Raw genomic sequence first — 26175 nt, forward strand, 5'->3', positions numbered from 1 at the left:
TTTAACAGCGAGAACAATGTTACAATGAACTTTGGTTTAACACTTTTTTTCTATATACTTGTTTACATACATACATATATGTTTACACAGAGGAACAATCCAAATAAAGACAGCAAATGAAAACAATTTAATAGATGCCTCTTTCTCTTTCTGTTCGACGATTTGTCTTGATATTTTATATTCTACTGACTCAGCCTCATAATTTTTTTTTTCAATAAGCAGGAAAATATTACGCTAGAAAATAAAATGTAAAATTTAGTACAATAAAATGAATCTAAATTTTGGGATGTCAGTGATTATGATCAAATTTCCAATATCTCAATCCATCAACATTTATAAATTTTTGATAAAGATCTTTATAAATGAAACACATCAATTGAACACTTAAAAATTAGACCAACTAGATTATATGTATACTCATTAAAAAAAAAACAACATTTTCATAATCGGTACACAAATTATGAAAATATCAGTTTATATAAATAAAATCATTGTTATGGAGCCTTCTCTTCCTTTAAGTCGATTCTATACAATATTCAAATGCATAATCATTATACTGAAAATATCTTTCAATGATAAATAATCACGGTCAAATGATATTGAACAGGAAAAAGAAGTAATCAGGTGCTGTTGATCAAGAAGCAATCGAAGCATAGTAATTAACTGCCTTTGTACCCGACGACCGGCTTTTCCGGCAAGGGATATTTGCCAAAGATAAACTTCCTACATCTATCAAATGAAATTCGGAAACACGCAACGTCAAAAAAAAAGAGATAAAATTAAATTGGGTACCTCAAAGTCATTTAAATTAGACGATAGCTGCTTAATTACCGGATCTATGACCCTAAATTTTGTTTTGAAAGCTTTTGTTTTTTACTGGAGACAGAGGCTCTTCGGATAAGTTTGCATACGGTGACCACAGTGCAGATATAGTGCCCTCCCTTCGAGTCGGATATTATACTCTAAATTTTATGTTCTCTTGGTAAAAATAAGTACGATAGTGTCGTACGATGACTCTAGTTTTGTAAGAATACTATAGTATTCTGGTATTCTCACAAATTGTTCTGCTTCTCTACTGCTTCATTCTACTGCTCTAATTTTCAGTGAACTGTAAGACTATAAAATCAAGATATACCAGCCTTTCCTAGCAATAAGTTGGAATCATTTTTGTGTGAATGCATTTTTTCACCTCCTAGATAAACAGGACAAGCATGAGCACAGCAAGGAGGGGTGTGTTTGTTAACAACTACAGGAGCGCCTACGAAGGAAGCCTACGAGCAGAGAGACAGTTGCGTCATGAGTGTATCTACTGCAGGGTCGGAATCATTCGAATTCACAATCCGTTGAAAATTTCAGGAGACTAAGGTTATGTGCTAAGTTATTTGTTGAACTCTATGACGAACTAGGCGAATTCGGTGACTTGTGCTATGACTGCTGTTAAGCGTTAGAACTAGAAGTATCAAACAGAATTGAGAGTGAATCATGTGGAACCGTCAAAAGGTTTTTAGAAGTTTTCAAAGAAAACGGTCGTCATAGAATGTTTTTTTACGATCGAATAAATACATAAATGAAGACAAACAACTAGAAACGAGAACTAAGAACAAATAGAAACAATTAAGAATCGATTATTACGTATTTCTAATATAAATATACACTTCGGATAATTTTTTATCTAATATTGCCTCTATAGCCGTCTAATTTTATTTATCACCGAAACAATATGGACGTGCTCCGATAAATTCTATCCTAAAGATGAATATCGGTTAATTAGGAAATGTATCTGAGGGTGAATAAAATTACTGCGGCTTTGTAGGTTAGAAACTCGATCAAACATCAGGTATATTTGGTCGATATTCGACTACATACATGAAATAGTTTGAATTTTGTGGGGTTATTGTAAAGCGAGAGATACACATTAATTCTGAAGGTAGACAAGGTAGATACGATGTTGCCGCAAGCTTGGTTACACCGTAGGCGACACGTGTAATAAGATATTGTAACGCCCAACACTGGCCGTGTACAGTGCCTTCGTAGAACAAAGGTTTTCCGGCATCACCCCGTCTCGAACAATGTCCGCCACATGCTCGATGTACAGCCACCGCCCGTTCCAAGCGTTTCAATAGTGCGGTATTAAATTATTTATTTAAAACCCTAATAGTTTTATACGTAAAAGAACCAATTTAAAAACATAATTACACTACCTATCACATGGACACTACTTACTCAAAATCAGAATAAAACACGAAAAAACAAACATACATATTATAATAAATTATCAACCAAGCTAAATATTATATTAAAAAAATGTAATGTGCGGATTGCTTTTCTATATTCCATAGCAAAGCTGGTATTTGCTGTTACTCGATATGAATTGGTGCCTAAGTTCATAGACTCATAAATGCTTAGTAGTAAATATATATAAAAACATATTAGAGCGTTTACATATTATTATATAACTGTATAACTCGGGTGACGGACGCTACGTTTTTAAGCTTTAGTAATAAAATGATATTTGATGTTTATTTAATTCTGACAAAATCTTTGACGACCTCTCCAAATGATCATGACCACGTCCTACCTGGTGAAAATTAATCAACGTCACCCAATGATTGTGGTAACGCCAACTGTGTTGTTACGAGGAAATGTATTCTTACCAAAGCCCTCAAGACCCTTTTAGTTGAAAATCTATGACTATTATTGATATGTTTAATAAATAAAAGGAGTAAACATTTTTTGGTGACTTTGATGTTTTCTGTAGCTACGGTTGGCAGATGAGTATTAGGCCCACCTCATGGTAAGCGGTCATCTTCATTCATGGACTTCAGCAATTCCAAGGGCAAAGCCAAGTCGTTGCTTACCTCCTAAGGCGCTTCTTATGGTAAAGCTGTGTTTGAAATATTATATATTTTTATGGTCATGTAAGCCCGAACTCTAAGGCCTAAGAATCCTAACAAAAATATACAAGAAGAATACAGTTTCTGCTGCACAGGTATATATAGCATGTACACGATGGAATCTTTGATGGATAAGTTTAAACTTTAGCGATTTAAATCAAAAGCCATTACTGAATGTTTGATATTGACGGATACAGTAAAATAATAATAAATACAGTAAATGCTCTTTATTCGGTATATGTTACGTGGCTATGCCGCGAATACAGAAACCGTTAATATGGAATGTTAATTGACATATATGCGATTTCAAGGCAACGTGACATAGGACAGGGGATGTGGCATCGCGGGAATGAGGTGCTCGGGGAATGCTGTACTTTTCAAACTATTTTATTGTGATAAGGTGTTATGAAACTTCGATACTTCACGTAATCTGGAGTAGGTGTCAAGGTACGCTGAAAGCTCGTAATATACCGATTCTTTACTTTATCGATATTTTTTGTAAATACTAAAAATAAAGGAACACTAATTAGCCAGTCGAGTTCGTTTTGCCTGTTGGTCTTAAAATTCTGGTTAATTTCAGTTACCAGTGGTGAAAGTATTCATAGCCGGCCACGTTTCGTCGTGACTATTATGAAATGTATGAAAAACACCGACCTATTGATACGAACTATGCTAGCTATTTTACACTGATGGTACTTTGGACAAAATTATTTAAAATGATAACAACAACTGTGAAATTCCAACCCAATATGATAAGCGAGCGAAAATAACACAAGCGAAGTAAAAATACTCATTTAATATAAACGATTGTTTTCGTTTTAATACGATGTTATCGCCTTAAATGTAAACATTACTTTTAATAGCTCTCATTAAAAAAAAACTATCTACGTAATATTAATTAATTTAATCAAATATAATTTGAAGACTTATTGCATGCGTAAGAGTAAATTACCACATTATATTTGTCAACAAATTGTACAGAAAAACAAGAGTTCAGTGCTATCTGCGTCGAAATAGGTCGTTGACCCCGTCGACACCGATATATTGTATAGCATCATGAAATTGAAAATATCACCATATGCCTACTATTGAGTATTATTTAATAATATTTTTTTGGTGTCGTATCTTGAAGCCAGTTTCATAAGCTCCCCATCATCTATTTAGGGCGCTACCCACGTTCACATTCTGGTACAGTATTATGATATATTTACCATGATTTCAAGGTATTTAATGTCTAGTACAAAATGTTGCGTACCTGTAACAAAAAAAAAAGGAAAATAAGTGAAAATTCGTGATAGATAAGGTAAAAAGATTATATAACGTTTTTAGCATACTTTATCAACGTCGGTATGCCACGAGAGAAACATATTTAACGCTCCAGGCTTATCTCAAACGAGGCTGGAGCAGGAGGTACGGGCAACAATATTGAGCCTATCTTACTACTAATGGCCCGCACATGAAAGGTGAACTGCTCCAAATGTAGAACGAAGTGTAATCCGGCCGAGTGTGAAGGGGCTTTTTTTTTAAAATGGTTCCTTTTTTAGTCTTAAGGGATTAGCTAAAACACTTCTAGAGTTGTTTTTTTTTCCTTCATTACGGTTCTCAGACATTTAAGCTATTTTTTCTCACTTCTTTTTATTTATATAGGAAATGTGATGTACAAAAAAGCACCGTTCGAAATTCGTCGGTTAACAATATACATAATAGCAGGGAGCAAGTCTCCTACAGATTGTGTAAGTGTTGTCCACTGAAATATTTCGCTATTAATAAACACTAAACTAAACACAAAAACTAACATAATAAAGACTATTGTTATGATTTAATTCCGCGTTTATTATTTTACTACTTGATGTTTCTAATACTAGTAAACTTTTCATGGTACGTATCGTGGTATGTATAGACAGTATCTTAAGGCTGATTATCTTAAAGTCTCATCTTTACGATAATAATATCCTTGGTATTGGATAAACCCAAAGTTTAATAGATAAAGTTTTGTCTATTAAAGTTCAAGTTTACATTATTTTATTTCAATATCCACACGTATTATACGTGGAATTAGCTTGTTTTCTTTAGCGAGTATTTGAATTTTATCAAATGTAATACAATGTTTTGGCCCCCTGGTTCGGAGCAAGTTGACAAATTCCAGTACATGACTTTAGTACACAGTACGATTCAACAAATCCGGTTATTCTTAAAATTCGCATTGTACTCCTTAACTGAATTGTGTCTCTTAGTCCAATGTATGAGCGAGCTCAAACACAAAAACTGTAAAATAATCGACACGTAAATAAGAATGACGTCAATTAAAATAATAATATATATTTTAATAGGTGAAGCAAAAACTTTGTATCCCTTTTTACGAAAATTGCGGGGACGGAGGAGTATGAAATTTTCCACACTTATAGAGAATATAGAGAAGAAGTGCATAATGCAATTTTTTTTAAAATAATGCATAAAAGATACATTAAATCAATAAAAAAAACATTACACACACTACATACCATGTATTTGACGCACACACGAATGCATACTATTTATTGTCAAACTTTTGTTCTTGACGTCTGTGGCCAAATTGAGAATAGAGTAAATATCGTTTGTCTTTATTAAAAAAAAATTATAGAGTAGCCTTGGCGAAATTTGTGATTACAGAAGTATAAAATACAATCATAATAGTGTACAAACTTACAATTCCAATTAATTATAGTCGAATTTCGACTACTGCGGGACCACTAGTTAAAAATAATATTACAATAATAAACGCTGTTAGGATATAAATTATTATTTTTTGATATGATATATGTCTATGTCTATGTCTGTGTCCGTATGCTGTGAACGTTTACACATCATAACCACGTTTTTACATAAATACTGAATATTTATCACGATCATTTTTTGAACTACGGTGTACGGTAGCACATATGGAGTTGTTGTTATATTCTTTTAATTATATTTCAATACGTTTCATATTCGATGGTATTTTTGCCACGGACTCGAAAACAATCAAGCGAAGTTTAAATTTGGTGCTTGTTCAGGTCAGGAATTCAATTAACCGAAACGAACACTATGGACTACAATTAAATGAAGCAATCCGTGCGGTAAATTACTTTAATGCACTTTTATAATTGTACTTATAATAGTATCCTCATTTTTATTAATAACTAGCGGCCCGCTCCGGCCCCGCTCGAGTCTTTAACAAAAATTTCAACGAATTTAGATGTTTATTTTTTAAAATAAAAGAACACTTATTTAGTTAGACATATGCTATCGCGACACTTTTTGTAAATAATAATGTGTTCTTCAAAGTCGTAGTGCATTATTTTATTCTATCATCAATAGTTTTCGCAGGGCACACGATATAAAGAATATTTTAGGTAATTTTTTTACACCTTGGATTACATTATTGGAGTTTTAGTAAGGATCCCTAATTTTTTTCAAAAAACATTAGCCTATGTTACTCGGGAATAGTGTAACTTCCAAAGAGTGAAAGAATTTTTCAAATCGGTTCACTAGTTTCGGAGCCTATTCAATACAAACAAATAAACAAATCTTTCCTCTTTATAATATTAGTATAGAAGTATAAATAATGCTGGTAGGGCGTCTTGTGAGCTCGCACTGGTCGGAGCAATGGGAAGCAATGGGTAGGCACGAGTAGGGTACCACCACCATGCCTATTTCTGCCGTGAGCAGTAATGCGTTTGAGTTTGAAAGGTGTTGCATCCGTTGCACTACAAAACTGAGACTAGGAATTCGTCTCCCAAAGTGAGTGGTGGCATTTAGGTTGTGCTCCGGTAACCTCTTAACAGCAAATACGCTGTGACCTCGCACACCCTTTACAAAATAAACATACTTAATTGACTACATACATACTGCGTAATACAACTTAGCTATAACTATATAATCATATATAATTGATTTCCATCATAACACTGGATTCACTGAAACTTCAACTGGCTTGTGGAAGTTTCAGTTTTTTCAGCATTAGATTAAAAATATTTTGTTCCATGAAAATCATAAATCCCTGACTATATTTATTTAATGGTATACACAATATTTAGAATAGCGTCATCCGTTTCGGTAACATTTCTGATGATGCCCTACTGATGGACGAATCGACCAACACCTGAGTCCTCGAAGTCGCCGGATGGATAGACGAGGCAACCCTAATGGCCTGTCGTTCGACCATCCGCGCCCGTGATTGATCGACACACCCCAATGACGTGTGCACACACATAGCTTACATTGCCCCTACGATATCATGTGTAATCCATCACATACCTACCGAATTTGTACTAACTATACACGCAATGAATATAATAATATGCTAAACTTTATAAATGTATCATATCATTTAAATCTCTAGGCTTGAAATGTCTAAATCTAATAAACCCCGACAGACAGCATAAATGTTACCATTCTAGTCCCTTGAACAGCAGTTTTGAAAACGCAAGGTAATTAATTTTTACATCCTTATATATAATATTAATGAAGACTAGATTAAAACGTAACTATCTCAAATAAATATTCAAGATATTTTAATAACAACATCAAAGCAAATACATAGATGTAAAAACTCATTTCAGTAAAGTGGATGTTTGAAAATATAAGATAAAAGAACTCACATTTTAGCCGCGAGTACTACAGATTGCATTTGGATTTTATTAGAAAAGTTTTGGGGTTTTATTGAATGACCCGATTTAATTTAACTGAAAAATGTAACATTAAGGAGCATGTTTTACAGCAATTGTATTTTATGGTTTCAGTATGAATTTGAAAAGTCTAAAAATCTTAGTATCCCTTGATCCATTTATAAAAGTACAATTTCGGAAACAAAACGGAAAGCTACGAATAACGAGGCGAAGTTATTGGAGTGGAAGTGATCAATTTTCTCAACAATTTCGCCGTCATCTTAAATCTTTTCAGGGGCACAAAACATTTAGCCAATTCAGCGCACCGGGACCGACCGTGATAATAGAGCCTGTTGACTGGGAGGGACAGTCATCGCAAACACAAGCCATTAGCGTATTGTTACCGCCTTTTCAGTCGTGCCCTCAATATAGAAGCTTTTTGTGGAAATCTTAGGAAATTTTGATAACCTCGTGTTTCTTGCTTCATTTTTTTTTTATGATGTATTATATCTTCAAACCTTTTTTGTATTTACCCGGTTTTATTAGCATTAATAAAGAAGCCGTATGTACATCTCTATGACTTTGCAAACATAATTTTCAAAATGTTCACAAATTAAAGTTTTCAACCATGATTCTTTCTTAAGTAATTTATAAATAGTTTTAAAGTTACATTATCACTTTTGTTAGTGAAATTTTGAAAATATCGATTATTTTAAAATATGTATATGATGTATATATAATCATTGAAAACATCAGATTCTGATAGTACTAACCAACCTATCAAAACGTCAGGTCTTCGACTCGTGAACGGGTCGATTGGAGCCACCGAGCGATAGCACCGTGAAGCTAGCCAGCCATTCTCCTCGGAACAAAGCTGCTCTGATCTAATCAACGCAATAATACACAACGGATAACTGCACAACTGGGCCGGGAAATAAACAGGCATCTGTACAACGCCAACACACCCGATATTTTAAATAACAAACAATATTACAACCGAGCTACGACGAGAACAGAACATTGTTGGAGCGCGTGCCGCAACCAGCTGTTTTAGATAACGTGTGACCTCTGCAATAAACGGAGCATCAACTTTTTAATTATCTGAAAAAAAAATGACCTGCCATATAGGCATTAAATGCGTTCATTGAGGTGTTGTATGTACATTTACGGTTGAGATAATATCTGAGTCGCTGTTTTGTTTGAACTTAAATTTTCCCATCGTTACATTATATACATACATTATCACAGATACGATAACTATGCGTACATAGTTAAGCAATGTATATTCTTTTAATCATAGTTATTACTATTAACATAAATATACGAATCATTTACAGCTTAACCAAGGCTATGTTTGTCTTGACAAGTACAACAGACGTAGTACTTTTTCAGGGTTGGTGATAAAATCGCTAAATGCGTAGGTACTCAACAAGTAAAAAAAGTATAAAACCTTGAATTTTTTTTTTTTTAATAAATTGCTGAGTTTTCGGTTAGTCAATTTAGTTCATGATCATGATTTCAGATATAATTCTAACTGAGAACTGAAACCTATTGAAAACCATAAGCAACAGTGAAATGTAGTGCCTCAAGCAAACACAATGAAATGAGTGCCTATTTCCTTTTTATTTATTCGCTTCAATGGCTTTGATCTCCTGCCCTTTGAAAAACGTTTCACAAAATCCACAAAATACGCTCGGTAACTGGGTAAATGTCTATGTCATCTATTCAAGTCTTCCGCATTGAACATCTGGAATTCGGAGATAACTCAAGAAAAACGTTTTCAATCACATTTGTTAAAGTAACCAGTTTATTTCTCTCAGTGTTGGAAGATGCAAGTACTAATTTCTTTTTTTGTACTAATTTCGGCTCTAGTTATGCAATGAAAAAAACAAATGGTAGCATTTCAAAATTCCGAAACGCGTCACGGTTCTGTCCGTACCATTATCATCGGCCATGGGTATCGAAGAAAACTACACATCAAGACGCGCCCACGTGTGCCTATATTGCTACAACAATAAAGATAACAGACCAAATAAGAGTTAAAAAGTATGTTTTGTCTTTTACAAAATTAACAGTTCCGTGTGCTCAAAAGTGATTTTTTTACAAATATAACAGATAATGCCATTAACTCATTTTATTAAGGTAGCGGAAGGTGGACTTTGAGAAAAGGGTCGCCTGTTAATGACGTTCATTCGAGACAATACGTTCTTCTCCAAAGCGACGTCTAATTTAATCAACGATAGGTACAACACGAAATTCTATAGTGCATACATTGTAACTACTTTGTACGTAGAACGTGATATGAATCAAGAATACAAAAAATCATAATATCTTTGTAAAGTAGCTATAAATTGAGGAATCTAAAACAAATGCTTAATTCGTAATAAAAAAATTATTAAATAGTTAGGTTGGTCTTAGCATTACAGTAATTATTACTAAATAACACTAACACCCATTTCTATGCGACTTATTTTTATAGCTTATATGGGTGGACGAGCCCACAGCCCTAGTGGTTACTAGAGCCCATAGACATCTTCAACCTAAATGCGCCACCCATCCTGAGATATAAGTTCTAAGGTCTCAAGTATAGTTACAACGGCTGCCCTACTCTTCAAACCGAAACGCATTACTGCTTCACGGCAGAAATAGTCAGGGTGGTGGTAGGTACCCACCCGCGCGGACTCACAAGAGATCCTACCACCAGTAATTACGCGAATTATAATATTGCGGGTTTGATTTTTATTACACGATGTTATTCCTTCACCGTGGAAGTCAATCGTGAGCATTTGTTGAGTACGTATTTCATTAGAAAAATTGTTACCCGCCTCGAATTCGAACACTGGTGTATCGCTTCAACACGAATGCACCGGACGTCTTATCCTTTAGGCCACGACGACTTCATTTGTTAACGACATTAGTTTGAAGCTAAATAGTGTAATTTTACATTTTGTTGTACGTTTATTTAAGGTTTATCATATTATTTCTGTGTACAAAGCGAGTTTCCTCATTCGTAATTGTGCCTAAGACCTCTTCTGAGAATTTAATCTCAGTTGCAAAATAAGCTTGCAAATAGCAAATGTCATCATAATAGTTAATAGATGTATGATGACATTTGCTATTCCATATTAATTCAATAATTGTAATTGTAGTGGTGAATAGCTTTCCATGTTTATGGGCGACAATAATCTGAAGTTCCTTACTAGTATTTCTATAATTTATGTAATGAATTAATTTACGAAGCGCGAATGGCTGGATTGTCAAGAGACAATCCAAAACATAGACTTTGAATTCTATTCATTATATTTTCTTTGAAAGTTTCCATATTTTTTAACATCCATCTGTGTATATATATATTCGTTTTCGTTTGCTAACGTCAAGAGATTTCTAAATTGTTCTAGGACAACAAGCGTGATTGGCGTGCTCAATATTTTTCTTAGCTCGATCACCCTATTTGCCCCTACGATGTCTGACGGTGGTGGTAGTTATTGTGGCTTCTCCGACAGGTATACTATTTTAAACTATTATAATATAACGATACAATACAGTGCCGCTTTTTTTCAAAACAACATGTAAACTTTTAATAAGGGGATTAAAAGTTTTGATTGGCAAGATGTTATATATAAGATTGTATAAATTGAAAGAATTGCTTTTGTTATTTAAGAAGTACAAATAAATGAATGAAAGGATTTCTTAAATAGACGGTAATTAGCGTAATAAGCGTAAAATATTCCAAATAATATACGCCTGATTAAAAATAGTTTATAGTAAAAGTAGTTTCAGTTATGTCTCATCAGCATCATCATCATCAGCCTGTAGCAGTCCACTGCTCGGACATAGGCCTCTCTAATTGCTTGCCACTAAACACGATCCTCGGCTTCGCTCATCCAGCTCCTGCCAGCCACCCTGCACAGATCATCACTCCACCGAGCCTGAGGGCGTCCTGCACTGCGTTTGCTAATTCGCGGTCTCCACTCAAGAACGCGAATTATGTCTACCAATTGCGAAACCCGAAGGAAATGTGATAATTTCTATTGATTTAAAATTCACTTTGATCTTTGGCGTTAACAGTGACGAAGTCTAGTCGGATATTGGAATGGCACTTAACACCACTGCGGCCTTACCCAGATGAACTCATGGACCTTTCTGCCAAGCTCATAGACTATCAGGCCCTTGCGGAAGGACCTGCACAGTGAAATCGTAAACGCGGACAAAGGAATCTTGAGATGTTGCGTTTTGCAACTCGAGCAACCCTTTTTCTCTTGGGGACAGCTACTTCCGGGGAAATGGCATAGGGTCCGTCAGAAGATCGCGGGCGAGATGTGTTTAGAATCGGCGAACGACAACGTCAACATTAGTTTGCCCTGTCATTAAATTGAACTAATGTTGATGACCACAGTGATGTTTTCCTTAATTGGTCGCCTCTGTTTCCATCCGATTATCGATCAGCACAACAAAACGCACCTGCATCGTTAATGTTAAGAATAAGGGTAGAGGGCGACACGCCACATGGTACGCAGGCTTGAAAGGCAGGACGTGGATTGAAGCAAGACTTAGGGCTAGAGATTTACCGCATTATAAAAGCTGTGGTTTTCGACGGGTCGAATGGACGGGAGACCTAAAATACAACACAGGTTTGTGTTATTTCTATTACTTTCAACCATCATGTGCATGTGAGTTACTTTAAAAAATGAGTGGGGCTTGTGGAACCAAACATGGGTAATCTGATGGGAAAAAGCTGCGCATTTATGACCCTTCAGCTGAGGTAGCCCTAACCAATGTTGCCAAGAGATGGCAAAAGCACCCTACATATCCAAAACAGAGTAATACTTGTTCCAGGATAAGTTGTGCCAAACTTCTCCTATGAATTTTTGATTGTATAATTTTTAAGAAATAAGTGATTGTTACATGTTATATGATAACACAAGTGGTCCCCTGGTAGTCAAAATTTGACTATAAATTAATTGAAATTATAAGTTTGACACGCATAATTTAAGTACTAAGTTTCTGCACTCCTTCTCTATATCTATACTAATATTATAAAGAGGAAAGATTTGTTTGTTTGTTTGTTTCGAATAGGCTCCGAAACTACTGGACCGATTTGAAAAATTCTTTTTCCATTAGAAGCCGACATTGTCCCTGATGAACATAGGCTACTTTTTTTAATTTTTTTTTTTTTTTTTTGGTTTCATGTGTGTTTTAATGTTTTCGAAGCGAAGCGAGGGCGGGTCGCTAGTTCTCTATAAGTGTGGAAAAGGACAAACCCGAAATCCATACAAACTTGGGCCTGGCGTTACAGTGCTAGAATTTGGTCATAAGTTACAATACCTAAGAAGGTTTCTTGAGCCCAATTTTCAGGTCTCCCAGCAATGGCCAAATTGGTAAAATCAGACAATGTTTACATTTTAGGTTATGTTTATTGTTCGAGATATTTTAATAAAAACGATATTTTTGAGGCTGTTTCCTACTAAAGATGAGTAATTTTTTACGAAACTTGTTGCAGCAACAGTTTGCTTTAAAATAAAAATGGAACCTGTTACGAGAAATCGCGTGTTAGGTTGTTTACGAAAACGAACGAAAGCCAAAAATTAAAAACAACGTAATGCGAAACGCGCTGCGCACGAAATGATTTTTTAAGGGATTTTATGACCTGGTAACTAAGACCTTTAGGTCAGTCTTATTTTAATTTTAATGAAAACTTTTTTATATGAAAAACTATATTTATATGATAACTTTTTTATATAAAATATAAATCATTACGTGCTCCCTTAATATCTCATCACATTTCATTTCATTTTATTTCATGCCTTTTTTATTATTATTTTTTATTGCTTAGATACCCATCGACGAGCTCACAGCCCACCTGATGTTAAGTGGTTACTGGAGCCCATAGTCATCTACGACGTAAATGCGCCACCCACCTTGAGATATAAGTTCTAAGGTCTCAGTATAGTTACAACGGCTGCCCCGCCCTTCAAACCGAAACGCATTACTGCTTTACGGCAAAAATAGGCGGGTGGGAGGCGCGGACTCACAAGAGATCCTACCACCAGTAAAATTATTAATGTAACTACACCATAGAAAAACTCAAAGTACCAAATCGACTTTTCATGTTATATTTAAGATTGCCAGTTGAAAATATTTTGAATTGCTGCAGTTGCCGACATGATTTCGTGTCATAACTAAATGGCACAGTTATTTATTTCTTTTAATGATTTTTGTTAGTAGATTTTGGTGCTTTACGTTACGTTATTCAATGAGATTATGTTTATAGTCTGGCCGGCCAAACATGGCACAACTAAATAGCGGCAATCCAGAATATCTTCAGTTGGCAACATTAAAGATAACATAACACGATTTGATACATTTGTATTTTTCTAGGGCATAGTCACATTAATATAAAAATGCAAAACTATCCTTTAATGCTATATTTAATGTTGTCAGTTGTAGATATTTTGAATTGCCGCCATTGTAAGTAGTTGTGTCACGATTCGATGGCCATACTCTATTTACATTGATTAAAATACCTATAAAAACAGTCATTTATCCTAAAGCAAAAGAGTATTAATTATTTTTTACACTCGATTTCCACTAAATCGATCCTATTTTATGCATGCTCTAATTCTAATCCGCACGTTTGTGGAGCTAGTTACGTATGTATATTGAAATAAGTGTTGCAGATGTTTACAAAGATTGTTTAAAACAAAAAATTGAATTCAACTTATTTTCTACACTTGGCCATTGTCAATGAAGCTAAGATTTCAATAGGTTAATCAAGCAAAATAGACGAATTTTTTGGTACATATCCCATTCGTGTAACGCTTAGGCCCAAAATGGGGTTTCTCCTTTCATACTCCTCCGTCCATGCAATTTTTGTAAAAAGGGGTACAAAGTATTTGCTTCACATATTAATATATAGATAACATGTACCAATCACTTATTTCTCTCAAGCTCACAGCAGTGCCAACATGGCTCTTGTCATCTGCAAACTCACAAACTACAACAAACATTACATTCCTTTGCCACATACTCCACCATAGTTTAGCTACACTTGATAACACAAAACCAGTTTTTTTTTTCATTAAGCTTGTTGATCTAAATATTTTCAAAATAAGTTAATATATCTAAATCTTCCTAAAGAATAATCTTCTGTCATTAACCCAATTGCTTCAGCTTTTTCAAAAGGTAGATAGTACTATAATGCCAGGTACACTTGCTTTCAATCATCGAGTAGACTTGCAAAGTTTGCACAATCAAATTTTCTAATAATTGCATTAAGACAAATAAGTAATGTTTTGAAATGTGGGCAATTTATTGTTATACTAAATTAATACTCAATGATCAAAAGCTGTCTCAAATTAAGTACTATTAAAGAATTACAATAGGATTATAATGGCTAGTCATAAGTTTCTTTAACACTTTAATTAGGGTTCTTAATTCCAGCTCTAGCTTTATGTGTGTAAACATTGAATATATCTATTAAAATAATTTTAGATTACTTTTATGTTTCTAATTCACTTTGTAGTGGAAATCCTAGTTTAGGACCAAATGAGAATATCATTTATTTTCGATACCTTATTTATTAATGATTCAAGACTTCCAATGCGTTTTGAATATGACCATGTAAATGTTGTACTGCAGAGACCAACGATTCTGAAAAGTGGGTTAAGTGAAGCCAACTGAGCTTTAACTTAAATACTGATACTGATACTTTATGAGTAGCCTTGGCTTTTTTCCAAACAATTGCCTAAATAATCACTATTCTAAGATTTAATATTTTTTTTGTTTATGAACTGTAAAACTATATGCGGCAAAACAAAAAGTAAAAAAAAAATATTTATCAAAAAAAATTTCAACTCTTGACCTAATCATTAGTTTTTGTTCATAGTATTTCATTAAACCTGAACTAGATAAGACTTACAATTCAGTAAAATGTAAGATACATTGATCTTTAGAAAGCTTAAAAATTATTGTTAGGTCAAAGTATCAATAAAACTTTTAAAATGTCGAGTTGTTTCTTGACTTACAATTATCTTAATTTAAGCTTTGAAATTTAAAGAAATAATCGTAAGTAAGTAAGTAAGTTGCAGAAACTGTTTACTTAAAATTGTTCATCATTTCTTACCTTCAATGAGCCTCATCATCAACAATGACAGATCTTGAAAACATTTTCTTCTAACAATGTAACACCATATTCATTGTTATAAACACTTAATGTCGTTTAAACACACTAATTCATTATATGGTAAACTCAGTCACAATTACGTCAACTTTACAGGATTTTTTAAAGAAAAAATACACCCAAACATTAACAATCACTGACGACTAGTGTATAATCTATGTTGTCGGCTCAACGATGCGAATGGATCACAAACGAATAACTTCAAGAACGTTTTATTTCTACAAGTCTAAAGTTAATAAATTGGCAGATAGACGAAAAGGACTAATTGGAATATACAAGTTTGTCCAAAAATGATTTTTTGTTTGTTTTAATTACATAAACATTTTTTACAAGTAAACAATACGTAAAAGTAAGTAATTTATTGATACACAGTTAAGAGTTATCCATTTTGATGTCTGCGAATTAATATTGTTTTACCAGAAAATGAGTTTGTGAATCTTTGTTTTTTAATTTAGATTAACACATACCCTACGTTTAGGTTCAAATTTGTGTGCCGGAGCCAAAAAATAAAGAAGAAGAAGATGATCAAATTGTTTAGTCGGGGACTTTTTGAAGGGAAATGCGAGAATAGTTAGTGAATTAAGTGTCTTTTTCTTTAACTGTGTAATAATGGCAGCTTATTAACCACTTAGTGTCCATGAATGTGCGTCAGTGTGGGAAAATAAAATAAAATCGCTGGACGTTTAAAAAGGTTACCTTTAATTTCAAAGAAATTTTCACCATTTTACTGAGAGTACTTTTTATTTTTTATCTTATCCAAAATCTATTATTAAGTGTTATCTCATCTCACCATCCTGCCGTTAATTCCATTTCATTTAACTCTGTGTCACTTTTAGACTATAATAGAATATAATAGAAATTATGTAGTCGCTACAATAATTTTAAATTAAAAACATGTTTATTTGTTGTCTAAATTAAACGTCTAAATTAGAAGATAAAAAACTAATTTAGATGGAAACTATCTTTCATAAAGTTCATACAGTTTTAATGCAATTTTAGATTATATTTCAGACATGGCTTCGCTAAATGCTTTAAAAAAAAAAATTTAGAGAACAACGTGCACTGTGGTAAGAAACAGATTTTACAGTTACATAAATAATACACTTATAATAAAGTTTACAACTTGCAGGCCATGTTTAAATATTAGGTAGTGTATAACATACCTACATATTTATGGCCACTTTTGAGCAATAAAGCTAAATTACTTTTGACGGGAACGCGAGGAGTGAAGTTGTGTGATTTGTTTTATTTAGTCTATTTAGTGCTTCGTCAGGTTTAAATATGTAATAACGGTGGTTTATTAATTGTTTAATATCTGTGAAAGTGCACAAATGTGGAACAATGAAACAAAGCCGCCAGCCGTAGCTTCTCGGGATCTTCCAAAAAGTCTGAGGGAGTCCGTATAGAGTCCCTTCTTTATTTCGCCGTAAAATCGTGTTCTATGTAATTAGCACCACATTTGAAACAATAAGAGTTTTGTTGTTGTAACGGCATAAATAATTCTAAGATATTATATTAAATTAGTTATTATACACCTTATATTTTAGTTTTCGTTTTAAATTTTCGGCGGTAAAAAGGTCCCGTGTCACAGACTATATTCTTTTCCCCACCTCTCGTGCGTTCCGGTTTACGCATCATAAAAAGGTGCGTTCATAAACGCCACAAGTCCACTGAAAAAGTCTCAGTAAATGACCATCATCTTACTGAGATTATATTTCATCCCATATCATCTCATTACAGTTGATTAATGGGTCATATTAATCAACTGGGATGACATTAAATTGAATGAGATGATATGGGAATTTTTCATAAAAATAGGAAAATAAATTAAAATAAGACATGGCTTATGGTCTAGCTACCAGGTCATAAAATCCCTTAAAAAAAACTTCAATTATTTAGCTTCATTTTAGAGGTGAATGAAGTTAGCCCCTCAAAAAAATTTTTTTTTCCTATTTTATACTTATTTTCTATTAATTCGTTTGTTCATTATTTGTTCATGATTGTTCACTGTTAATAATTGTTTGTTCTGCGGTTATTTATTTAAAAAAAATATTTAAAAATATACCTACAAGTTAGCCCCTCTAATGCAATTTTTAATATATTTTCATCCTTAATGACTCGTAAATATTCATTTTCGATTGTTCTTATATGAAACACGTTTGTTCTCTTTCGAAATTACTCGTTTTTTGTTTAATTTACTATTTTTATTAGTTGAATAAATGTATGCAAAATATGTGTACTGCGCATGCGTCAACTATAATGCCTAAACTTTCTACGCGGTTTTAATCGTGAAAAAAAAAAAAACAAATATAAATCCTGAAGGAGCAATTAATTGGTATACAGTTTAATTAAAAAAATAAAAAAATAAATAAATGAAATAATGTGCATTGGCGTTAAGTTAGACCAAATACATTTTTTCCATACTCTTACCTATCGTATTAAAATGTTATTTTACTAATGTTAGGAATATAATTTCGACTGTGTAAAAAAGTTATTATAATGTATACCTATGTTATCTCTTGAAAGATAAATAATGAACATATTTACTTATTTGTTTATATTACCTATGTGAACTCCCTATCTTTTTTATACCTTCATAACGATAAGTAGGAGGATGGAAAAAATGTGTTTGGTCTAACTTAACGCCAATGCACATTATTTCATTTATTTATTTTTTAATTTTTTTAATTAAACTGTATACCAATTAATTGCTCCTTCAGGATTTATATTTGTTTTTTTTTTTCACGATTAAAACCGCGTAGAAAGTTTAGGCATTATAGTTGACGCATGCGCAGTACACATATTTTGCATACATTTATTCAACTAATAAAAATAGTAAATTAAACAAAAAACGAGTAATTTCGAAAGTGAACAAACGTGTTTCATATAAGAACAATCGAAAATGAATATTTACGAGTCATTAAGGATGAAAAAATATTAAAAATTGCATTAGAGGGGCTAACTTGTAGGTATATTTTAAAAAATTTTTTTTAAATAAATAACCGCAGAACAAACAATTATTAACAGTGAACAATCATGAACAAATGATGAACAAACGAATTAATAGAAAATAAGTATAAAATAGGAAAAAAAAAATTTTTTGAGGGGCTAACTTCATTCACCTTCATTTTAGTTCTCAACTCAAATATATTATGTGTATAATCTATGGTTCTCAATTATATTAAGCTACAGCATACCTACAGCTTCTTAGATCAATACAAACAGAGGTTTGGATGCTTCGATCAATAATACTACTAGATTCGCGATTAGCGCTTCAAAAACGGCCCGAAAAATAAGACCACAAATAAATTTGTGGTCTTATTTCAAATTAGTATGGTCCAATCATAGCCAACACTAAGACGTCAAAACGCTGCAATGCGCGTTAAAAAACTGAGTAAAAAACCACCGTAACACCAAGGTTTTGGAAGGAATATCTTTTTTTGGTAAATTTATATTATTAAGTGTTTTTCATAAAATAATAAACACAATTATATTGTAAATAAAACACAATTTACGAATATTGTAATTGTTTGGCCAATGTTTGCAACAAGGCACCAACTATTGTAACAAACATCACCAATTCTTGAACAGGGAATGCATAGAGTAGTTTTGTTATTTTATAATGTTATTTTTGTTTGTAGATTTCCTAGTAGCCCCTTGTCGCTGTGCACTATGGATATATATTGTCGCGAAAGAAAGAGGAGAAGAAATATAGAACCCTTATAAAAATTCTAGAATTGTTCAATGGTGGTGGCAAATCAATGCAAAAAAGTATTAAAAAAACTTTATATGTATGTGTAAATATTTTAAGCGTATATGCTGAAAAGGATTTGTTTTCTGGGAGAAACGAACACAGCCATAAAATAAGCCTAAATTAAACTGATTATAGAAAAATTCATTGATATAAGATTACATTATATTTGTAAAAAAGAAACCGCTCATATAAAAATGACTTTTAAAAGACAGCTTTACAACAAACTGAATCTGTTTAAAGGTAATTAAACCTACATTATTGTTTTAATTACTTCTGTATAAAGAATACGTGGAAAACATGTATCGTGTTTCCTTTCATATTTTTTTTACTTTATTCAATTTTATTTTTTATCACCTATTTGTTGTAATAGCGGCAATGTAAAATATTATCTACTACTTTTTTGAATCGGTCAAAAATAGTTGCGACCATACAAAACAAACCTAAAACAAATATGTATATTCTGCAACTCTATGTCTTTCAATACTTACTGTGTTCTGAGCATTGAAATGTAATACCAAGAACTACATCTAGTTCCACAATACAATAAGCACGAAATTTTAAACAAATATTTTTAACCTTATAAATTAGGCTTTAAGTATCATTTTAGAATAAATATTTTTGTACTGATGTCTTTTTATGTTCAAGTGACATTTTAAATTTATTCCATAATATTCTTTTTCTGACGAAAGGACCTAAATACATATATTTTGCAATGGTAATTAAACTTTATGTTTAAGTATTAAGGTTTAGAATAAACTGAATTCGTTAACATTATTAAACTTTTTCTAAGAAATGAAGATGTTTTCGTGTCTGCAAACGTGGCCACTGGAGCGTCTTATTTTTGTTCCTGATCTTTAATCTAGTACTATTATTGATCGAAGTTTGGATGTACGAAACAGATTTTACTGTAGATAGAACTTACTTAGAGTTTTTAAATATTTTAAGCGCACTAAAATTGTGGTAACCATGCGGCGCTTTAAAAAAAACAATAATACAAGTATAAAATGAAAAGTTTTGCTGATTAAAAATAGAAAGAAACTACAAAAGTATTTTATGAATTTCTTGAGAGGTAATTATGAAAGCTTGCAGTACACAGGACAATAGTGTTGAACGTGAATTCTGTAAATTGCCAAAAAGACAGAAAAAAAACCTGAGTAACGAAAAAGCTTCCCTTATGAGGAGACGAGAAAATTTTGTAAAAGCGTGTAGGAGGGTGTCCTTCCAGGCATATTCCAATTATCGCAAACGGATGCTTTTATCATACATGCCAAGTTGTTTGACTGGAGCCTGCAAGCATACTAAGGTAGTATTGATAATTTTGATTAAATTTTAATTCTATTATGTCAATTGACTTTTAAAATAATTGTATTGACGTAACATAATTAAAAACCGCTTTAATATAAAACGCTAATACTTAGATATAATTATGCTAAATAATAAACATTAAACACAAACAATGCTGATCTAGTACATCTAGTAGTGTTGTGTGTAGTGTAGGGTTGTGTTGTGGGTCATGTCTGCTAAAAGTTTTAAAACATTGAACAAATTATATTACAGGTTAAAGAAACTATTCCTAATTATGCTGTAGAATCATTTAAGGTGGAAATAAACAATCATATGTGGCTAGAAGCTGTGGACATATGTCATATGAGTATATCCCCCCAGTATTACTTATCAGACGATATTCTAAAGGGTTTAGTGCTTATAATACTGGTAAATATACTTTTTGTTTCATTCAATCATTAATTAGCATGCGGTAAGATTAACAAAAAACTGACATTTACAGTAAATATCCAAATATCCAATTGCATAGGCGGGTAAATGAATCCTTAGCTCACATGGCATTATTTAGTTTTTCTTAAAGATTTTATGGATTGGTTTCACTTGTCACAATTTGATCATCAAAATCCATAGGTATCATAGCGTGAATGCAGCCACACTGGAAAAAAGATTGTTGTTTCAATTACTATATTATGTATTAATTAATACCAAATGGATTATCTTTTGAGAATATGAGATGAAAACAAATTTATTTATAAGGATTAATATGATGATTTCAATATTTAGAAACACAAAAATATTTAAATAGTTATATCTGTAATATTTCAGAATGCCCATGACAGCAAAGAACAAGCAGCAAGTTATGTTATTGATAAATGCCAACAAATGCTGTTCCAAAATTTTAACACTCATCCACCTTGTTTATTGAATTCTGAAAGAAAAAATTCAGTGCGAGATTCTTATAGTCACTTCCTCTTGTCTCAGATGATTTTTAAGATTAAAAATAAGGATGAAAATAAGATAGTAACTGAAACTGAGAGAGGGATAGTGACAAGCTGTATTAAAAGATTACAGTATGAGCTACAAAAAGGGAATCCTGGACCAATTTTAACCAAAGAAGACTTGAAACCAAATGAACATTTAGATTACGTACAATGTATAAATTTTGAAAAAGTCATTGAAACATTTGAAACTTTAAATAAAACAGAAAGAATTATGCGACTTATGGCTGTTTTAGAAAGTGTTGTAGAACTTTTGCAATTTGATTTAGCTATTTGGTATTTCAGGTAAATATTTAAGTTAACAAAAAAAATTACTTGAAAATTTCCAAACATAATTAAAACTACTTTTACAGTTTAATCTCACATTTATTATGGACATTAAATTATTTCCCACTTTTCAAATACTTTACAATTTTGGTGATCATACAGGACTATATGTAAAAATGGTTTTAATTAAGTCAGAAATTCAGGACTATTGGAATAAACACAAAATTTTACACAAAAATGTAGACAGTATAAAAATATTGCACTGGAGCACAGTACATCACCTTCAGGAGGTTGATAGGAAGTGATCGTAACTAAGGTATCATGTGTATGAAGAGATGCGTCATGCGCTCTAATCCCTCAGGCAAGTTCTAAGCAAATACCATACATACAGGAACTGCTTCTAAGATAAAGCTAACATGGTAAAAAATAAGAAAATAAAACCATAATTACTGTTGATGATGATTGTACTGTAAGCTCCGTGGTGACATTCATGTTGTGATGTTTATGGTTTAAAGTAACCTCTCAATGCTAGGTGTGCTGTTAGAACATACCCACCACATATATCATATTTAAAAATAGTATATTAATTATGAGGACAGGACTACACAGAGTTAGCCTATTCCAGATCGTGTAATCAAGATAAAAAAATAATTACAGTTCAGTTACACATGGTCGGCGATTGAAAAGATCAGATAAACCTCTAATGAGACTTGTTTTGTGGCCAAATGAAAATATAGAAATTAATAAAAATGGTCTCAGTTTACAAATCGCTAGGCTGTTTGTTAATATGATACATCTAAATTGCCCTGAAGACTATATAAAAACTATGACAGTAAGTAACAATAACATTACATATGCATTTTACCTTCCAATTCAATTACTGTTGCTTGAAAATAAAATTTTACATAATAATAGAAGACAAGGCTTATTAAGGCCAAAGACAACAATAGAAAACAAAGTACTATTAAGGAATAATATAAACAATTGTTGTCCTAGGATAGCCTGCTGGTACATAGGGCCCTCACAAGTTGTTCTCCACTTGACCCTGTCTTGCACTTGCTCCTTGACATTAATCCAGGTTGCATCTTATGTTTTAATAATTATAATAATAAATAATTATAATAAAATATATAAATTATTATATTTATTAAAATTATAATTACTCGTTCTTAAAACAGAATTACTTAATCATTAATAAAATTGATCTTAACAATGCTCATGAGAATAACACAGGACAGAACTATTTATTACATAAAAATGAAAAGTAATCTTAGTTACTGCTTTAAGTATTCTCAGGATATACTTATATGAACCCATATGAATAAAAAGTTTTTTGTAAGATTTAAAAATATTCATTTTATATAAATCTTATTTCTTTTTCAGATTTTACTGAATATAACAATAGAAACTATTTATCAGTGTGACTTGAACTTTGCTAATGATTACCCAAATTTAGGAAAACATGTTAGTGCCTATGCAACTGAATTCTATGAAATTATTCAAGGTAATCAACTAATAACATTATTTTTATAAATTACATTAGTTGGTTGTTCATTTCAAGACTATTCAATATTAAAAGTGAAGGCTGTATAATTATGGTAAAAGAGGATTCCCACATAAGTGGTGGCAAAAGCGAAGATAGTTTGGAACCTCTGGGTCTGTGGAGGGACCTCGGTTCCCCTCTGTATTTTGTACCGTATGTTCCATGAGGAGTGCTCTGCGTAATTGTTAGAGATGATACTGTTATCTCGTTTTTACCATCGCACCGCCCGCCACCGGAGTAGAGTTCATTCATACTACCTGGAGCCACTGCAGTCATCCACAGTGCATTTCCAGAGGTCTTTCTTGCCACGTACCATCCGACTATGGAATGAGCTCCCCTCCACGGTGTTTCCCGAGCGCTATGACATGTCTTTCTTCAAACGAGGCTTGTGGAGACTATTAAGCGGTAGGCAGCGGCTTGGCTCTGCCCCTGGCATTGCTGAAGTCCATGGGCGACGGTAACCACTCACTATCAGGTGGGCCGTGTGCTCGTCTGAATACAAGGGCAATAAAAAAAATAGTATTATCCTAGGATGATCCCGTTCGACCATTAAAGTGGGAGCAGGCAAAGGCATCAGAGCCTACTCAACCGGTATACGACGAGCTTGTTGGGATTTAGTCGTTAGTTGATGTAGGGCAGTGCGTGCGGTTCGCGTGCTGCTAGTGAGCAAAATCGTACTAGTGACCAAAGTATTCAAATTTAGACACCTTGATGGCAGTCCCTTATTAGAATTAGAATTTAGAAAACCTTGATGGCAGTCCCTTAACACCAGGAGGGCCAAAAGCTTGTTTGCCCAATACTTAAAAAGATAATATTATCTTACAGGTATGCCGCCCGACACTATAATAAGAATTCTAGAATATATGCATCCAACATTCATCAGAAGTAAAATTGGAACAATGTATCTTCAAAAGGTATTGAGTATAGAAGGAGATTGTTTATTCATTATATTGAAAAAGTTTTTAGAAGAATCTCTTTGGAAAAACTTTCCTGTTTCTAATCGTTTAATAAAAACAGCCCCAAGTGTGTTTCCTGTACCAAAGAAAATTTCTCATAAATTGAAATATTTGCAAAAAAAATGTCTATCAGCAATGTGTGAGGAAGATTCTGGTGAAAACTTCTGTCAACTCGATTATTCAAAACAAGAGACAAGTGTTGTTCATCAAGAACAAATGTTTCACATTTTGTATGTATCTTTAGATGCATATTTGGATGGATTCAGCATTCCAGATCACAGGGATACTATTCATCAGATGAATTTGCTTGAAGGAAATTGTATAGATAATTCAGAAAATGATGTTCAATGCACAGTAACAGAGACATTTGTAAAGACGTACAAGCGTACTTATGAAGCTTTGAAAGAAATCACTCTGTTATTTGATACCCTAAAAGATTCTGATAGGATGCCTCCACCTGATTTAATATCTAAAATGAAAAATATTGGTCTCTTTGATAGTTTACAGTGAGTCTATTCCGAAATTTCCAGACGCATTTGAAAATAAAAATCTGATTGAGCCATTTGTAATTATAGATAGATTTATCTGCACAAAAATATTAAGATTTTTTTATAGGGCAGGCCGCCAGTGTCAACATAATTGTGCAATAACTTCATACATAAATATCAGTAAAATTAATTTGCATATCACTCTGAACCAAAAATCTGTCAGGTTTGTTTACGCTGTTGTGATAGTAACTTTTAAAGATATTATAAAACGGAAGAGAAATAAATCTTGATGCAGTAAAGAAGGTTATTTTTTACCCACAATGATGATACGTAGGCGGCACTGAAAATTTCGGGAATTAACGAAGTGACACAACATTACTATTTAAAAATGTATTTATTGCTTTTCGAAGTATTTTCCGCGAAATTTGACACATTTTTCCATACGATGGAACCAATCATTGAAGCGACCATTCCATTCGGAAGTTGGGGTCTCCAAAATGGCCGTTTTGTAGGCGTCCACAGATTCTTTAGGTGATGAAAATCTCTGTCCACGCAATTTATTCTTTATTTTAGGGAAAGTATAGAAATCATTAGGGCTTAGGTCGGGGCTGTACGGCGGATGGTCTAATAATTCTATGTTTTCTTGCTCTAAAAACTCTTTTGTTCTGTGCGCGGTGTGAGAACTCGCATTGTCGTGATGGAGGATGATGCGGCGGTTGCAGTTCTCTTTACGGAGTTCAGAAACGACCTGTAGCAAACAAATGCTAGCATACCATTCTGCATTAACCGTTCTTTGTCCCTCAAGAGGAATAGTCGTAACATGGCCGGTTTTGGAGACAAACGTGGCCACCATTTTTTTTGCAACACTCCGTGAACGAACAATTTTTGTTGGCTTATTTTCGAACACCCAAACTCGTGACTGGTTTTTTGTTTCGGGTTCGTACGCGTATATCCAGGATTCGTCACCTGATACAATGTTGTATACAGCATTTGAGGATCCTGCGTGGAATCTTTCGAGAGTTCTGACGCACCAAGTAACGCGAGCCGCTTTTTGCTCTTCACAGAGCGAATGCGGTATCCATCGGGAAAACAACTTTTTTACACCTAATTGTTCATGCAAGGTTATTTGTATTTGACTCATGCCAATGTCTAAAGTTGCCTGAATTTCGCGGTATGTCACATGTCGA

General features: G+C 33.1%; 2 protein-coding genes and 2 long non-coding RNA genes across 5 annotated transcripts in view; 3 read left to right on the forward strand and 1 right to left on the reverse strand.

Annotated features, from left to right (window-relative positions):
* LOC101743047 (bifunctional heparan sulfate N-deacetylase/N-sulfotransferase) overlaps positions 1 to 15886 on the reverse strand; it is a 103670-nt gene extending 87784 nt beyond the window's left edge. Inside the window, exon 1 of the mRNA XM_012695350.3 lies at positions 15642 to 15886. The gene's annotated coding sequence lies outside the window, so the exon portion shown is untranslated. The remainder of the gene's footprint in view (positions 1 to 15641) is intronic.
* Positions 434 to 1689, forward strand: LOC101742955 (uncharacterized). Its single transcript, XR_210023.3, has 2 exons — positions 434 to 788; positions 1105 to 1689. It is a non-coding gene; the product is annotated as an uncharacterized LOC101742955 (long non-coding RNA).
* A 39-nt stretch (positions 15887 to 15925) lies between the features above and the next one.
* On the forward strand, positions 15926 to 17237 carry LOC134200959 (uncharacterized). The gene is made up of 2 exons (XR_009976092.1): positions 15926 to 16047; positions 16177 to 17237. It is a non-coding gene; the product is annotated as an uncharacterized LOC134200959 (long non-coding RNA).
* A 1688-nt stretch (positions 17238 to 18925) lies between these two features.
* On the forward strand, positions 18926 to 25290 carry LOC101744002 (uncharacterized). 2 transcript variants are annotated; one of them, XM_038019046.2, is made up of 7 exons: positions 18926 to 19141; positions 19340 to 20755; positions 21010 to 21165; positions 21562 to 22019; positions 22659 to 22833; positions 23385 to 23505; positions 24370 to 25290. In XM_038019046.2, exons 2-7 carry the CDS (start codon positions 20528 to 20530, stop codon positions 25008 to 25010), a joined length of 1779 nt encoding a protein of 592 aa, XP_037874974.1. In that variant the 5' UTR covers positions 18926 to 19141; positions 19340 to 20527; the 3' UTR covers positions 25011 to 25290. The 2 variants fall into 2 exon arrangements, with proteins under 2 accessions (XP_037874974.1, XP_037874975.1); XM_038019047.2 differs by lacking the exons at positions 18926 to 19141; positions 19340 to 20755 and having other exon boundaries at positions 21014 to 21165; positions 21542 to 22019.
* Positions 25291 to 26175: the final 885 nt, after the last annotated feature.

Source organism: Bombyx mori, chromosome 22, assembly GCF_030269925.1.
Source record: "Bombyx mori chromosome 22, ASM3026992v2".
NCBI lineage: Eukaryota > Metazoa > Arthropoda > Insecta > Lepidoptera > Bombycidae > Bombyx > Bombyx mori.

What these genes read in the sequence shown, in the direction of transcription:
- LOC101744002 (XM_038019046.2), top strand. Translation starts at nt 20,528, where the DNA reads ATGAAAGCTTGCAGTACACAGGACAATAGTGTTGAACGTGAATTCTGT. An exon ending in GAGCCTGCAAGCATACTAAG is followed by an intron (nt 20,756 to 21,009) that starts GTAGTATTGATA and finishes ATTATATTACAG; the next exon opens with GTTAAAGAAACTATTCCTAA. An exon ending in GTTTAGTGCTTATAATACTG is followed by an intron (nt 21,166 to 21,561) that starts GTAAATATACTT and finishes GTAATATTTCAG; the next exon opens with AATGCCCATGACAGCAAAGA.